This window comes from Lampetra fluviatilis, chromosome 18 (assembly GCF_964198595.1).
Source record: "Lampetra fluviatilis chromosome 18, kcLamFluv1.1, whole genome shotgun sequence".
Taxonomy (NCBI): domain Eukaryota; kingdom Metazoa; phylum Chordata; class Hyperoartia; order Petromyzontiformes; family Petromyzontidae; genus Lampetra; species Lampetra fluviatilis.
Window position 1 is genome coordinate 1,912,822 of NC_136292.1, and position 15,882 is coordinate 1,928,703.

General features: G+C 47.2%; 1 protein-coding gene across 1 annotated transcript in view; it reads right to left on the reverse strand.

The window, feature by feature from the left end:
- PAPLN (papilin, proteoglycan like sulfated glycoprotein) overlaps window positions 1-15,882 on the reverse strand; it is a 55,032-nt gene that overhangs the window by 26,854 nt on the left and 12,296 nt on the right. The window contains exons 4-12 of the mRNA XM_078864676.1: window positions 15,358-15,418; window positions 11,915-12,017; window positions 9,660-9,790; window positions 8,063-8,186; window positions 7,173-7,253; window positions 4,879-5,051; window positions 3,210-3,339; window positions 2,597-2,723; window positions 1,682-1,747 (exon numbers count right to left, since the gene is read on the reverse strand). Of these exons, the coding sequence (XP_078720802.1) occupies window positions 1,682-1,747; window positions 2,597-2,723; window positions 3,210-3,339; window positions 4,879-5,051; window positions 7,173-7,253; window positions 8,063-8,186; window positions 9,660-9,790; window positions 11,915-12,017; window positions 15,358-15,418 (996 nt within the window). The remainder of the gene's footprint in view (window positions 1-1,681; window positions 1,748-2,596; window positions 2,724-3,209; window positions 3,340-4,878; window positions 5,052-7,172; window positions 7,254-8,062; window positions 8,187-9,659; window positions 9,791-11,914; window positions 12,018-15,357; window positions 15,419-15,882) is intronic.

Genomic DNA, 15,882 nt, shown 5'->3' on the forward strand with positions numbered 1-15,882 from the left:
ACAAACATCTTACACTATTGGAACCTCATTTGCCAGTAAAAAATATGATTATTGGTTTTATTACCCTTTTATCTGGCAACAAAACTGACACCTTTTTTACAAGGAGTCATGTTTGCATAGACCACAATACCTGCAGTCATAATGCAAACAAAAAACATAACTCTGATAATGTATGCACTGTCCTTGAAGTTGATGGTATAAATGCTTACCCCGAGCTCTCATACTCTGATGGTTCATTGTCTTTGAGTTGTGCGCCTTTTGGCGTCATCTGGTCCAACACCATGTGAGACTAGGCTCTAAGGAAAGCTGTCTCGGGTGTTGATCAATCAAAGGGTAAAAAACCAATTATCAATTAACAAACATCTTAGCAGGCACGCATGCGGGTTTAAACACCATCTTATAATTGCACTCTCTTAGCTGCTTGTGGCCCACAAACCCAAAAACGCCGTAAGATTGGCTTGCGGCTTGAGTGGGCTTAGCGGCTCCACTGATCGCCCCGCGAGCAGCAATCGCACCGCAGCACAAAACCCAACGGACGCGGTGGAAATTGCCCGCGGATGAATTTCCACGGCCGATGGGGCTCGGCGCTCTGCCAGGAGCCGTGACCAAGACGGGGCTGCCAGGAGCCGCCACTCATGGAGTCTCCCCCCCGTGCCCTGACATGCAGAGGCCCCCCGGAGGTGAGAGCTTCCCAATCACTCACCCCCACGCGCCAGCAGGACCTCTCTTCCCCTACCCTGCACCCACCCTCCCCACACAGGTCCCACCGCTCCTCGGACGAACTCGTCTTTCACGAGATTAGTTGTGACCGACAGAGGGTTGATGAGGGGAGGGAGCCCTCGAGTCGGGTTTGGGAATTGCAGGACTGAATGGCGGCACGCCGGTTTTGCAGTTGTGCCCTATCATCGTCTGATGTGTACAACACGTGTACACTGCAGAGACGAACTGGGGATTGTTTAATGTTATCCAGCGTTTCCAGCTGTTATGCAATTAAATTCTTCATATTGGTGTATTTGCATTTTATTGTTTAAAATATTTGTAAGTATTTTTTTTATCTCATGCAGTGTAATGGTTAAAGGTTCAGCCCTGCAATTCCTTGCTCATACCACTGCTGGCAGAAGGTGCCCCACTAGAGGGAGCTCTAGAATAGTGCCTTTAGATACTCTTCCATTTAAACTTCTGGTGGAACAGAAGTGGGTCAGGAGATGTAAGAAACATGCTCTACTGATTCAACTGCCTTGACAGGAGATCAAACCAGTGACCTCTGCATTGCAAGTCCAGCGTGTGTACAATTATACCGCGGGCAGCATCCACACAGTGTAAGCATTCTTAAAACTACACGTCGTATACATAGCTGCATGGACAGGGCATGCCGTGTCATGCATCTAAGTACACAGGAAGTACGTGCAGAGGTACGTGTATTGAATGACTTGCCAAGATTATGTGTTTCTTTCTAATCCAGATACTCGCGGATGATACGTTTTTCCAACAAGCAATTGTGCCTGGGTAAAATAGGGTGCATATGATGCCGTGGACTTATCAGTATTTTAACCTGCGGAGCTCTGGGCAAGTCGTGTACACGGCATATCCTCCAAGCTGCTTGGGAAATTTTCCACCACCATTATTAAAGCATGCGTACTTACGTGATCGGGAGTGACCTCCATGTGTGTGTGTCTGTTACCTGTAGTCCATCCACGGGGCAATGTGTGGCCTGTGCCCCTCCACAGGTCTATACTTGAATGCGAGCCTTTTAGTCGTGTGCGAGCAAGAAAAAACATTCGTCGTAAACGGATTGCAGTTGTCACAAGAGCAGAGAGCACGATGAACGACCCAGCACGGCAGTGGGTGGGTGCGATTCGGAAGAATTCGGTACAGAAGCAGTAGCAGCAGCCTTCTCTGACGGACACCCCCAACTGCAAAGTCGTACATGCCACGGGATTATTCGGTTCAGTTAGCGACGCCTACATTCATGAAGCCCCCAATGGACGAAAACATAAAAAAACATTGACGTACATTTTATTGCGGGTTCAACTCTGGTGTTGTAGTTGGCTCAGTCTATCGTCCTGCTGGGGTTCATACAATTACTCCAGCTACATTTACATTTTGTTAACTAGTCTGACTGCTGATGAGACGCAAAATGTTCAAACTGGCCCAGAATTTGTTTGCTGAAATAAATGCCGCAGGATAATGCGGGTCTGGAAAGCCAAATTTGCCGTTGGGACTAAAACATTTGGTATTGATATTGTACAAGGCTCAGAGTAGAGTTCTGCTTTTTTGTCCTTTCATGACATTTCGTGTAAAGTCAATGAACAGAAGTTGTCCTGTGTAAAAGACTGGCCCTGGCCATGGGAATGTGGCATTGTCACCACTGGGACCAGACCACCAACTAAAGATGAACAACCACCACCGTTTGCCTGCTTGAGCAAAACAAAAATACACTTCGACTTAAAAAAAAAGATGACTTTTAGTTTTTTTGTTATTGTGATATTCCGTTTCATATCAGAGCTGTGACAATGCAGGACTTCTCCCACTGCCCAGCCTCCGCCTCTCCCTGTCATGTGTCATGGACTTATTTGGGGAGTACAAGGTGGCTCACCGGATGACAGCGGGGCAGGGGTCAGTATTGCAGGAGCGGTTGCTGGCCGGCCTGATGTCCCCCGCGCAGTATGCGTCTGGCAGGACCTCATTATCCGACGAGCAGTAGACCGTCCGCGTCTGAAACCCTGGCAGCCCCAAGAGAAAGCACGCTGGGACGTTCAAAGACAAAAACGCTGTCCCCCCTTTTTAATTCGTGTCGTATGTGGGGCTGCCCATGCTGTATGTACGTATGTACATTCCGTGTTGTATGTATATATGCATGTGCGTGCATGCCGTGTTGTGTATACAGTAAAACCTTGGATTGCGAGCACAATTCGTTCCGGAAACGTGTTTGTAATCCAAAGCACTCGTATATCAAAGCACTCGTATATCAAAGCACTCGTATATCAGTTGTGATCACGTGACGCTCGGCAGACAAAGCGAATACACGTGCTGCTCGTATTGCAAGACCTCGCTCGTTTATCAAATTAATATTTATTTTAAAAATTTGCTCGTCTTGCAAAACACTCGCAGACCAAGTTACTCGCAATCCAAGGTTTTACTGTATATATGTGCGAGTACATTTCGAGTTGGTGGTGCGGCAGTGCCGTGCTGTGCGTGAGACGCGTCACCTCCGCTGCACTCCTTGCCGCAGGGGCCCCACGACCCGTGGCTCCATCCGTAACCGAGCTGGGCACGATTGCGTTTCGCGGGCATGAAATACTCGTAGTGGATGCCCTTGTTCTCCTCCTGGCTGATCAGCTGTGAGAGGATGGCACGGGTCACAGGGCTTTCCCTAGTTGATGCCACGTAACGCTGTCATTTTTCATCAGTGGGAAAAATGGTACATTCGATGAGACAAGGGGTGAGAATGGATATGGACGTTTGCACACGGTGGTGATGAAAGAGGCGTTACGTCTCAAAAATGTGACGCACGCTTTTGTACGTGAGCTAGGTTGACAAGTTTGCTGTGTGTGTGTGCGCGCGCGCGTGTGGTGGAGATCCGTGTCCTTGTGGTGGTTAGCGCGCTGCGCTATGAACCTTGCCACTTCGTTTGATTCCTGGCCATCTGAATTGGTTCTAGGCCTCCCCTAGGTCAACTCAGCCTTAAATGAGTACCTGGCGCAGTGTGTGTAAACATCAATGCTGGTGACACCACCCCCTTGTGCGGCGTGTCAGCCTTGATAGGTGCTCGCGAACAGAACCTGCCCCAATAGTCTCTTCAATGCTATATGAGGGGATCTTGGTCTTTGTCTTCGATGTACACGTGTGTTTTTGTACGTGAGGTCCAGCTGAGTGTGTTCTTGACGTCCAGCTGTGCGTATGTGCGTGTGCTAAGTCCAGCAGTGTGTTTGCTCAAATGTGTGAGGTGCAGCTGTGTTTGTGTGTGTGAAGTCCTGCTGTGTGCGAGTGTGTGCATGTGTGCATGTATGTGTGCACGATGTCTAGCTGTGTGTGCGCATGTCAGGTCCAGCCGTGTGCGTCTCTTTGGCCAGGTTGTGTGTGTCTCTGTAGGTCTGTGTGTGTGTGCGCGTGTCTGTCGAGTCCACCTGTGTGTGTCTTTGATCAGGCTGTGTGTACTTCTCTGTGCGAGTGTGTGATGGAGCAGCCTCCGCTGGGTCGACTCAGCCTAAAATGAATAGCCAATGTGCTGTGTAAACATTAGCACTGGAGAGACAAAGACGGTCAGGCGAGATGCTGCCCACCCGTCCACTGCATGTACAGTGCCAACTTTCATAGATGGTTGCTAACAGCACTTGCACCAAAAGTCTGTTGTATGTATGTTGAACTTCTTTAGCACCGTACATAGACAACTGTGAAAATTGGAGGTGCAGGGGAAGGGCAACAAACTGTACACAGAAAGCAGTTCTCAAGAAATTATTTTCAATGTCGATGATTTAAAAGTGCATTGCTCCAATGGCTTCCTAATATCGGAAGTAAGAGCGTTCCAGACGGCCGCAGAATCGCATGTGAATGCGTGCGATTGCGGTGACTGTCTTTGTCCGTCTATACAGAAGGAGATCTTTCGTCTTCGATGTCCCGGTGTGTGTTGGTATGTGTGTGGGGGCTCTGGACAGTTGGCACAGTTGGGGAGTACAGCTGGTACATCTACCAGTCATCTCAGTCAGCCAACCCATGACACCTGGGTCTGCCCCGCGACCTCCTGCCAGCGAGCCTTCGACGCTTCACGTGGCCTCAAAGTGCACCCGGCCTGGCACGTGGTGTCGTCACCGCCACTTAGCGGCGAACGGCGGCTGTGTTGGTGTCGGGCTCTGGTGAGGAGCACCACGTGCTCTGCACCTCGACGAGCAGCGGCTCGCTGGTGGGGCCGCTGGCGTGCACGCTCTGCGCCCAGCGGTGGCTGCCCTCGCTGCGGTCGTACTCCACCGTCGTGCCGGCCACGGTGAACGTCTGCGCGTAGTCGACCGTCCAGTCCCCGTTCAGGTGGTACTCGCCTCGCAGAGTGCGCACCGCTGGCACCGACACAGAGCCACTCGGTTATTCAACAACAACAACGACGACGACGTCAATAACGTCGTCGTCGTCGGCAGCAGCATCGTCCTCATCAACTTTGCGGGCGGCTGGTCGAGGAAGATATCGTCGTCGTCGTCATCGTCGTCATCGTCGTCGTGCAACGGTTTAAATAATTATGGTGCAACATTTATCAGTGTAGAAAACTAAAAAAACTAAACTCAATAAATCGTTAAGTAATTAAACGTCACTAAAAGTCACAATTATGGAAAAAATGTAATATTAGCCCGTATAAACAAATAAATAAAATGTTCATATCGAAGCATAAAAAACGTTACAGCTGTACTTTTGAACCAAGTCACTCTTGCCGATGAGACTAAGTCCTCTGGCTTCCTGAGTTGTCACCCGGCTAAATAAAATCAACTCGAAACTCGGAAATTCCTTCTGCCACAAAGGGTGACTAATCCAGGTCTTGTATGTGTCTGTTGTACGTTGAACCTCTTTCGCACCGTAAGTAGCCAACCGTGCTAATCGCAGGCACGGGGGAAGGACAACAAACGAAACACTAAAAGCAGTTCTCAAGAAATTAGTTTACAATCTAGACGATTCTTCACTATTTATTGTTTCATAATCACAACACTCTTATGTCTATTAATATTTTGTGTGCATAGCTGAGGGGTTGTATTTGTGTAATGAGGTGGCTTGAGATGGTTGTGCGCCGTGTTTTCTGCCACTGTTCACTGAGCCCAAAGCGACGTCTCTCTTGTTGATGTTTCTTATGTCGCTCCGCATGTGCTGTTCACATCATGGGATGTTTTAGTACGTACCCAGCAACCATGCAACTACGGCTTTTGGCAGTCGGTGTGCATTAGTAGTATAAAACATTCGGGACATTGGAGGCATTTGTCTGTCTAATTACTAATGTTTTTTTAAAATTACTGATATCCCAGCCTACAGAAAAGCACAACCCCATCTAGTTATGAATAACTTCTTAGCAGCACCCAACAGGACCTTCCTTAGTGTCTGAAACAATTAGCCTATCAAACATGCTCTGCCGCAAAGGGTATTGCTATGTCATATAATCTCAGAGATAATCACAAGATATCAAACCCAGGCACTAATTTACAGATTTATTAATTTATTTTAGTCTGCAGCAAGCGGTGAGCAGGTTCGAGCTGTCGCTAATAAGTTAGACAGGAGAGACGTCTCACGTCGCAAAGGCCATGCTCATGTTACACGCAGTCTGCCTTGAGGCTTTATCTGAGCAGCCCCCGCTCAATGGTTCTCACGTGGACATGTGGCAACAACAAAAAAAACACCGGCACAACCACCCACCTCGGGACGTAATGGGTTCAAACACCCATGAGTGGCATTCGCAATGACGGGGACAGACCTGCTCTCCACCTGACGACGGCTGCTTGCGTTGTCGCCGAAACGTCGTGAGAATTATTTTATGATGTTTTATTTGTATTATTTTATTATTTCCCTTCTACGTGACTTTACTGAAAGAACCAAGAAGAAAAATGACGGGTTTTTTTATATGAACGCCAATTGATGTTCACTTTGCATGCGCTATCTAATGATGGAAACGAAGGCTAATTTCCATTGCATATTTCTACGCTCCCCATCCTCACCAACCCGCACTGACCAACTTAGCGAAGTAAGATCAAATAACGATGCACGGCCCACGTGATGTTGGTGGCAGTCCCTGATGCAGCAGTGGATTGACAAAGAGGGCTTTACGTGGACTTATGGGGTTTTGGCGGTGCAGGTTGGTGCAGGACTGCGAACCAGACACCTGATTTCGATTCCAGGCCATGGACAACATCAGTGCCTAGTAAAGTTTTAAACAGCACTGGGCCTTTCTCCCCTCCCCTTTACAAACCTGGACTGACCAGTCAGGTTATATCTGATAAAACACCCAAAATGGGTTGTACATGTACATCAGTGAATACGAACGACACGCAAATTGATGTTTTTGTGAGTCTACAAATGTCATCAATACGTATGTTGAACTTCTTTGCACACTACATAGCCGACCGTGCCAATCAATTCCGTATGAACACAGTTGCCATGATAGATGTATTCTCATGTTGCGATCAGTGCACCAGAGGAAAAGTTACCGAGGAAATTCCTGCTCGGAATCATCTCTTTTATGAGGATGCTTGTGGCTCCCGCTGGGACGAGCACCACGTGGCTGTAGCCTGTAAGCACACAATCGCAGCGGACATATTTGTACCTTCACGCGGACCCTAACTGACAAGATCAATCGGGCATTTGTGCAGCGTTCAGTTTGTTACACACTGCCAGTGTAATGTCAGAGCTGCGATCTCATCGGTGGTGTAACATGGGCCCCTGCTTTAAGGAATGAGATGGGCCCCCTCTCCTGTCTGTTTGCCCTCCCCCCCTCCTTCCCCTCTTCGTAGCCTGTTGCCTGGGCCCTTCCGGCTCATGGGAACTGGTGCAGCTGCACTGGTGCCTGCACACTCGATCGGCACGCCACTGATTCTCACCCAGCCAGGGGACCAGCGGATTGCAGCCATTGCCTAAAAGCAACATTGTTGGAACACTGTGATGCATATTGGAAGGAATAAAACCGATGCAAAATAATTAATAAACGGTGCAAATGAACCGCGCCCAGCAACGGGCCCGTTACTTCAATCGTGACACATTCTTGGTTCTTTCGGTAAATTTACGTAGAAGGGAAATAATAAAATAATAAAACTAAAACCTAATAAGATTAAATTCTCACGACGTTTCGTCCTTAGGACGCTGTCTTTCCGACAGCCCTGTTCTTCACCTGAGGACGCCTGCTTGCGTTGTGGCCGAAACGTCGTGAGAATTTTATCTTATCATGTTTTACTTTTATTATTTTATTATTTCCCTTCTACGTGACTTTACCGAAAGAACCAAGAATATGAATCCATGCAGTCAAGAAAGCTTTCAATCGAATTATAAGTGACACAGTTTTTCCCCGGTACAGCTTGCCGCAGGGGAGTGACCCAGCGCACACCGAGAGGCAGCTGGGACTTTGTGAACACGCCCGAGACCGGGTAGCAGGTCCTGCCGTCGCCTCCACACACGCGGCACTTGTCCTCTGCACGGTCCGACTCCAGCTCCCCGTCGCAGCCGACTCGCTGCACACGCAGAAGGATTTGTTATTCGCTTCTTTGTGGTTTATATCGCCGTGGAATGTGTGATGTCATTTTTTTTACTCTATAACCCTGCAGACCACCCGATAGAGCCAATCAAATCAAGTTGTCACGTCATCGGCAAATATGCCAATCGGTTTGGTTTATCGGCAAGACCTAAATGCTGAAGAGCTATCGGAGTTTTGACAAATGTTTGTATATGAAACGAGCCAAGCGGGAGCGGCTGATTGAAGCGGCAGCGCCCGGTGGTTTCACGTTCGTTTTCATTCCGTTGTCTACCAGGCCCTGACGCTTTAGGGACCTGCACACACGAGATCTCCGCTGTGGGCAGCACGGGGCAGAGCCCGTTTGACCACGAGCTTCGTTGGCTTATTTTTACAGCCGCCAGCCCCACGATGCGGTACCACCTTTCCACCCCTGCGCGTGTGCAGCAAACAATTCGCGGACAACTCAAATGATCAAAACCCCCCCTCCCCCTCCATGCCCCCTCCCCTCCACCCCCACCCCTGAGGCTCCTCTTAATGCATTGTGGATCTACAGTAATGCACGGTTATCATCAACTTCAAGGTCACACAACGTGACATTAGGTAAAGAAAAAGAAGACAATATAGTGGAACCGGTATTTTAAGAATATATTATTTATCTCACAAAAATGAAAGATGAAACTGATAGCGCACCCTGCAGTCAAGGGCATCAGGTAACGTCTTTGCTGTGTCTAGACTGAGCTAATCATAATTTGAAAGGCGCTTTATAAAACTGAGTTCATTATTATGCTCATATCATTATGGCTGCAACTTCATGGCAAATGCACCTTGCATCTCGCGCACTTAAAACATGACTGAGATTTTTAGATGAGTGGGAAATGGGATGTGGGAAAGGAACTGAGGTACTTTGGACGTTTGGCATTTTAAAATATTCATGCGGTATTTAGTTCGCAACGGTTTCTGAATTCATATTTGAAGCTGCAGCGTTCAGTTTCCTGACTTGCTGCCTGAATTAGCTGTCGCGTTCTTGCTGTGTGGCGCACCGAGGTCTTGATGCTGTTGTGTTTGTTTCGTGATCAGCCTGTACCATTCCACTACTGGCAAAAGCCCCCCCTCCTGCCCTCCCTGTTCTACCATACCTTCCTTTCCTTCCTTCCTTTCCTTAAGCGTTCTTATTCAGAAGTGGCCTCCGAGCTCTTTGAATTAATCCCGTAATCTCTTCCACTGTATTCCTCTCTAACGTTAATACAGTCAAATCACCGCATTTTCGATGTATCTAATAACTTTCGCACTATCTGGTCAAACGCCAACAGAACCCTGCCTTCCATGCAACGAGTGAATCGGGCTTTGGGAGTGCAACACGAGGTTAATGGCTCGGGCCTGGCTTTGGGAGTGCAACACGAGGTTTATGGCTCAGGCCTGGCTTTGGGAGTGCAACACGAGGTGTGTGGCTCAGGCCTGGCTTTGCTCTCACCATGCAGATGCCCTCGACGCACTTGTCTGACTTTCCCAGCTCGCACGGCGTGCCGTCGATCACCGCCGATGCGTGACGGAAGTAGAAATTCTCCCCCTTGGGCATGCAGTTCAGCTCACAGCGGTTGGTCCCTGTGGGAGGAACGGACACAAATGGACGTGAGTGGCATTGAGCCATCGATTACCTGCGCTCGCCGGTTTGTTTTTCGTTAAAAGTTCTTATATGGAGCTGGCCAGGTGGCTCAGGGAGTCACAGCGCCGCTGAGATTCAGGGTTTGAGTCCAGGTTATTAAGTGTGGGGAGTCGTTCGTCGCAGCCTTAATCACCGATGACTACAAATGAAGTAATAACATTCAGTTTGGTTTTTCACTCTATTTAGCAAAATTCAAAATCTGTTACAATAAAACATCAGTTTTACTGTGATGTGATGAACATTTTCTGTTGCAGGATATAGAAGGAAGTGCATTACTTCTGAGTGCGGATAAAAAAAAAAACATGAACGAATCTCAAAATTAGTTTTATGATATCTGCATCTGCGAGCTGTTGTGTGACACATGGGGCTTGCTCTGCTCCACGAGAGTTCCACATGGGCACTGCATCTCATGACATGATGCAGAGTGCTGAATTGGAATAACATAGAAAATACACAAACAATTTGAATGTCATGGTCTGGATGCAGAATGTTTGGGACTACACATTCATGTGAATCCTCAATGGTGCGTACTGTCTGCTGTAGGTGTAGTGGGCAGTGGGCCACTCATCAGATTGTCAGACATCAATAGCAATGGCTCAGAAGAGGTGTCAGGCAGGTGTTTGTATTTTCCATCTCGGTGCCTCTATCCTGTGGACACGTGGGCCTGAGCCAATTACTTGAGGTCAGAATCAGTATTTATACTGGAGGAATCCGATGAGCTATAATGCTCGTTTTCACAGATGTCCAGTCGATAGGTTCAGCGATAGAAAAACACTTATTACTAATAATAATATAGTTCCTGTGAGCATGTGGAAATTACTTAAGCTCATAGTTTTTATACAAATCTAATGATTGGCACAACTGGTGGTGGAAGAGCTGGGGCTTTTGCATTATGTAACAATGAGCCACGTTTGTTCGAGAACAGTAGATTGAACAAGGCATTGCCAACAGCTGAATAGCGCTCAACTCAGAATTGTTTGATTGGAGTGCCAATGTTCCTCGATTTGGGTTGATCTTTAGCTCCTTGTGCCAATTAAACACAAATATGTTGGCGTTCGGCAACCCGTGCCACTGTTGTGATTGCATGAATTAATTAGCATACTTGGGGTTTTGTTTGAAAGGGCAATGCTAAAGTAGTTTACATTTTCAATGTATCGTATGTAATATCGTATATAAAACTTATGCAACCTCTAGTTACGTCTACTTGTGTACTATAATAATCATTTACAGTCCTTTGCCAATCTACAACTTGATGATGTCCTCCCCACGCCGTGTCAGACATGGATTGGCTCAACGGCACAGAAATGATCATTAATGTGCTATGAATCTGGTGACCAGAGTTCAATTCCAGGTCACGGCTAACATCAATCCCTATGCCTAACGCAGCAACAGGTCATCATCCTGTGTGGCATTGACACAAGGCTGTAACTTTTTTTAATGTGGCATGCCATGGTTCTATGCGACACCTGCAGCCACTTATAGCTGATACATTTACCATATATATCACACGCATACGGCCAAGCAATATGTCGGGTGGTAATGGCTCGTCGTGAGGTTATATCCACGGATGTGGTAGAAGGGGCAATGTCAAAGTGGAGTGGCAGATGGCAGCAGCCTTCACGCGGCCCATTCTGCAAAGTGATAAATTACCACGAATGCTATCAACGCGACGACCGATCATCGACCTTCCGGTCTGCAGAGCAACAACACCACATGTGTATAAAATAATATCTTTAAACGAAACATAATCGTGATAAATTTTGATTTAAAGCTTTCGTGACTGCAGGAATTCATATTCTTGGTTCTTTCGGTAAAGTCACGTAGAAGGGAAATAATATAAATATATAACAATACAAATTTTCACGACGTTTCGACGCAACACAAGCAATCATAATCAGGTGTGGATTTCCCTTTTACGTGACTTTACCGAAAGAACCAAGAATATAATCGTGATAATCGAATCGCTTGCAGGGGGTTGGGGTGGGGCTGAACTACATTCATCTGCCTCTCTTGCTGTGTACGTAGCGTTTGTGTGCGCGGGTGTGGGTAAGTGGGAGACCAACCTCCGTGGTAGGGCACCCACTTGTACGTTCGCCCTTCGAATGGAACCTCGTCAAACTCGGAGCACTGCACGGTGCGGAACGGACGGGAGCCCTCGGGGCATGCCTGCGGGACACAGAGAGACGTTCACGGCTGCTCTTTCACCACCCAACGTGGCATCATGAACACCATCCCATTCCCCTTCCCCTCTCGCCATCAACCACCGCTTGTTTGGAGGTCACTCCTCTACTGTCTGGAACTTCCTCCCCAAAGTCATCTGCGCTGTCGACTTCCTGCTCCTCTTCAGGTCTAGCCTCAAGACCTTTCTCTCTCCCTCTGGTTATGACTTCTGAATTGTATTCCCCCCCCCCCCCCCCAATTGCATCCATATTGTGCTGTCGGCATCGAGAAATGTGACGAAGTTATCCATTCGGACTTCTTGCAAAGCAGTGCAACCACCCTCTCTTCTCTTAAAACAGAAACATAAGCAGCTGATAATTACGTGCCTTTTCCTCAGTGATACAAACATCACCCCGTTTTGTTCATTGTTTTGAAATGCAATTGCATCTACGTGTCATAAAAATTCAAATTTTATTCTGGTTTAAAGGAAGCGTATTCGTGCACAATGGGCCAAAGCACAACATGTAACGTGCAAACATTGTATGTGGGGGGGGGGATAACATGGTAATGAGAGGGGCAGGTGCACGTGCAGGGAACACGGAGGGACACTTCAGAGAGAAGAGGCACAATGAGTGGGCCTTTTCAAGAGATCCTCTGGACGGCACAGGCTGGATCATAGTTCGTTGTTCCTGGCTGTCCCTGTGATGTTCTATTGTTCCCCTTACACCCGCATTCATTATTCAACGGCACTTCAGCAGTCGCACGGCAGGTCCGGGATGTGCTTAAATTCTCATTTTCAACAACTGGGCGAGTGTGATGAGAAACTGAAAGGTGCATGCTTCCTCGTCTCGTGCTCTCCCCTTGCGGGATCGATCGTCGACACGAGAGGTTCACGCAAGCCACACGTACGCCGCTGCGTAAATTACCCACAGTGAGTGTTTAATAAATGCACGCGGGTGCGCTGCATCTGCGGTTGATTGACGCGCGGCCAAATCACCCCCCGAATGTGCCCGACTTCATTGGATCTCAGAAGCTGAGCCGGTTTTGAGCCTGGCGAGTAGTACTTTGGTGGGTGGCAACCGGGGCTTGTGGTTGTTGTAGACATGGGGTTGCGAGGTAGCCAGCAGATGGCAGCGTTGAGTGTTACTCCTCATGGGCGTGAGATTTCCCTGCTTCCTCGGGTGGGCACGGTGACAAGATGTTAACTACCTCGCCTGGTACACAGGAGAACGTGGGTTCGATTCCCACCCTGACGCTTGCTGTATATTTGGAGTTTGCGTGTTGTCCCCGTGGTCATCTGGCTTACCTCTCCACATTTAGAAACATGCGTTTAGAGTATTTGGCTGATATAAATTTCCACGTGATAAGCCACTTCGTTGAGCTATCATTTGTGGCCACGTGGCTTCTGAAAAAGAGCTGTGTCGCTCAGTGCACCTTACCTGGTAAAATAAAAATATTTTCGTTTACATAGTTTGTCTCTCACAATGTAATTGCCCAAACATCCCAAAGCAGCACCCTCCTGAGACTGGGTCAATAATTTGCATTATTATTACTACGTGAATAATTGATTGCTAGGATTTCCTGGATCAATGGCGTTACCATTATAACTATTAATTGGCACTATATTGTTTGTGTTGGCAGCCACTGCACTGCACCATTCCCGCTGCAAAGATTTAGCTGCTGCGATATTTTTGTTCAAAATCATCCTGTCCTCTACACACACGATGCAAACGTTTTCTTTGGAGGCGCTACTGCCTGCATGAAGACACACCGACTGCTTGGGCCTGACGTGTGAGACGATGAGCTGCTTTGTATTTAATCCACGCGATATTTTAATCCGCCAGAAACTCTGTCGATAAGCATTGGTCAAACTTGAATAACTCTTCGAAAGGGAGAGTGGTGCACGCAGCGTACAACTGCACGCGCACTGTATTTCAGTTATAGCCTCAGGTAAAACAGGTTGGGCAGTCGACAAACTGAACCATATGCTTTCGGTATGTTTCAGTAATTATAAAATTCTCCATTGACATTGGAATTCACTGCAGCACGTAAATGTGACCACCTTAACTCGGTTGCTGTACAGATAAACATGTGAGTGGCAATGGAAATTGAGTACGAATGCCAAGCCACAAAATATGTGTTTCGCGAGTATAATTCGCATGTGGTAAGAACACACTGTGTAATACTAAGCTTCTAACAATATTTTTTTTGTTCAACATTTAGAGGCGCTGACCTTCTATCAAACAACGTCACGTTACCACCTTGAACGAAGCGTCGTGCTCATATTGTTGCATGCTTTATTACAATCTGAAACTGTAGCTCAGCAGAGGATGGACCGATGGCGCAGTGGGTTTCGCACTGTGGCTATGAGTCCGATGACCTGAGTTTCGATTCCCGGCTACAACTAACGTCAGGGTCGACGAATGATATCTGAACCGGTACGCAGCACAAAACTGGCCAACATGGTGAAGTACGGTCAAACAACTCCAGTGACCAGCATGCTGTCGAGGGCCCTTGATCCAGGAGCGGATTAACAAAGGTCTGTAAATGGTTATTATTAGCTTATTTATTGTATCTGATCCTTGCCAGGTTGCACAATGATAGACCGCACATCTGAAGATAATAAGGTTTCGAGTTCAAATCCAGATCAGGCGTCGACTCTGCTCTGCTTTCCCTCTGGGGTCGATAAAATGAGTACCACTTCGTGGGAAAGTCGATCGTGGCTGTCCAGTGCAAAGACTTACCCCCGGCGTAGGAATGTGGAATTTCCCAAAATGTTACGATCACGTGTTACTTGTTACGAATCTGCAAGCACTATCTTTGCAGCTATAGTTGGGTTTAAACAAAAACGTAATAGCAAACGTTTAAAGGAAAGTTTAAACGTAACACCATTGGAACCTCATTTGCCAGTAAAAAATATGATAATTGTTTTTTTACCCTTTTATCTGGCAACAAAACTGACACCTTTTACAAGGAGTCATGTTTGCATAGACCACAATACCTGCAGTCGGAATGCAAACAAAAAACATAACTCTGGTGGTGCGCCTTTTGGCGTCATCTGGTCCAACACCATGTGAGACTAGGCTCTAAGGAAAGCTGTCTTGGGTGTGGACCAATCAACTTCAAGGACAGTGCATACATTATCAGAGTTGTGTTTTTTGTTTGCATTATGACTGCAGGTATTGTGGTCTATGCAAACATGACTCCTTGTAAAAAAAGGTGTCAGTTTTGTTGCCAGATAAAAGGGTAAAAAAACAATTATTTAAACGTAACGTTATGTCCATTGATCGGATGCGAGCAGGTCACGTGTCACACTCCCCTTGTCGTTGCAATAACTAAACCTCACCTGCACGTTGCAGGTCCTGTACATTCTTGTCGATCCGAAGCATTCGGGCTGCCCGTCATCCCTGAGGGAAGCGAGATCAGTGGGTGTGCGGGCGTGGGGGGAAGGTTTGGAGGGGGTTGAGGTGGGGATGAGAACAAGGGCAGCGTGGGAGAGAGTCGGGGGAGTGTTGTGAGATTCACACACAAACAGAGAGGCGCCGTGAGACTCTGTCAAACATTGACAGCTTCCATTTTTGTGGGCTGCTCGTGTCTCATAAATCTACATCGCAGCAAGGATAATCGATCAATGTCGTCTGGTTATGAGTTATGCTTTACGTCTTAAGATTTCTGCTTCAAATAATACGTAATTAGATTAAAGAAACATTCTATAAAGTTTGGTGTTAAATTAACAGCTCAAGAGCTGGTCGAATCTGAAGTAAGGCCTCAACACTCGAATAGTACTCTTCAAATACGATCTGAAGTTAAAGATAACATATATTTTATATTGACCGGACATTTCATCAACTTTAAAAGGCCGCGTGATCAC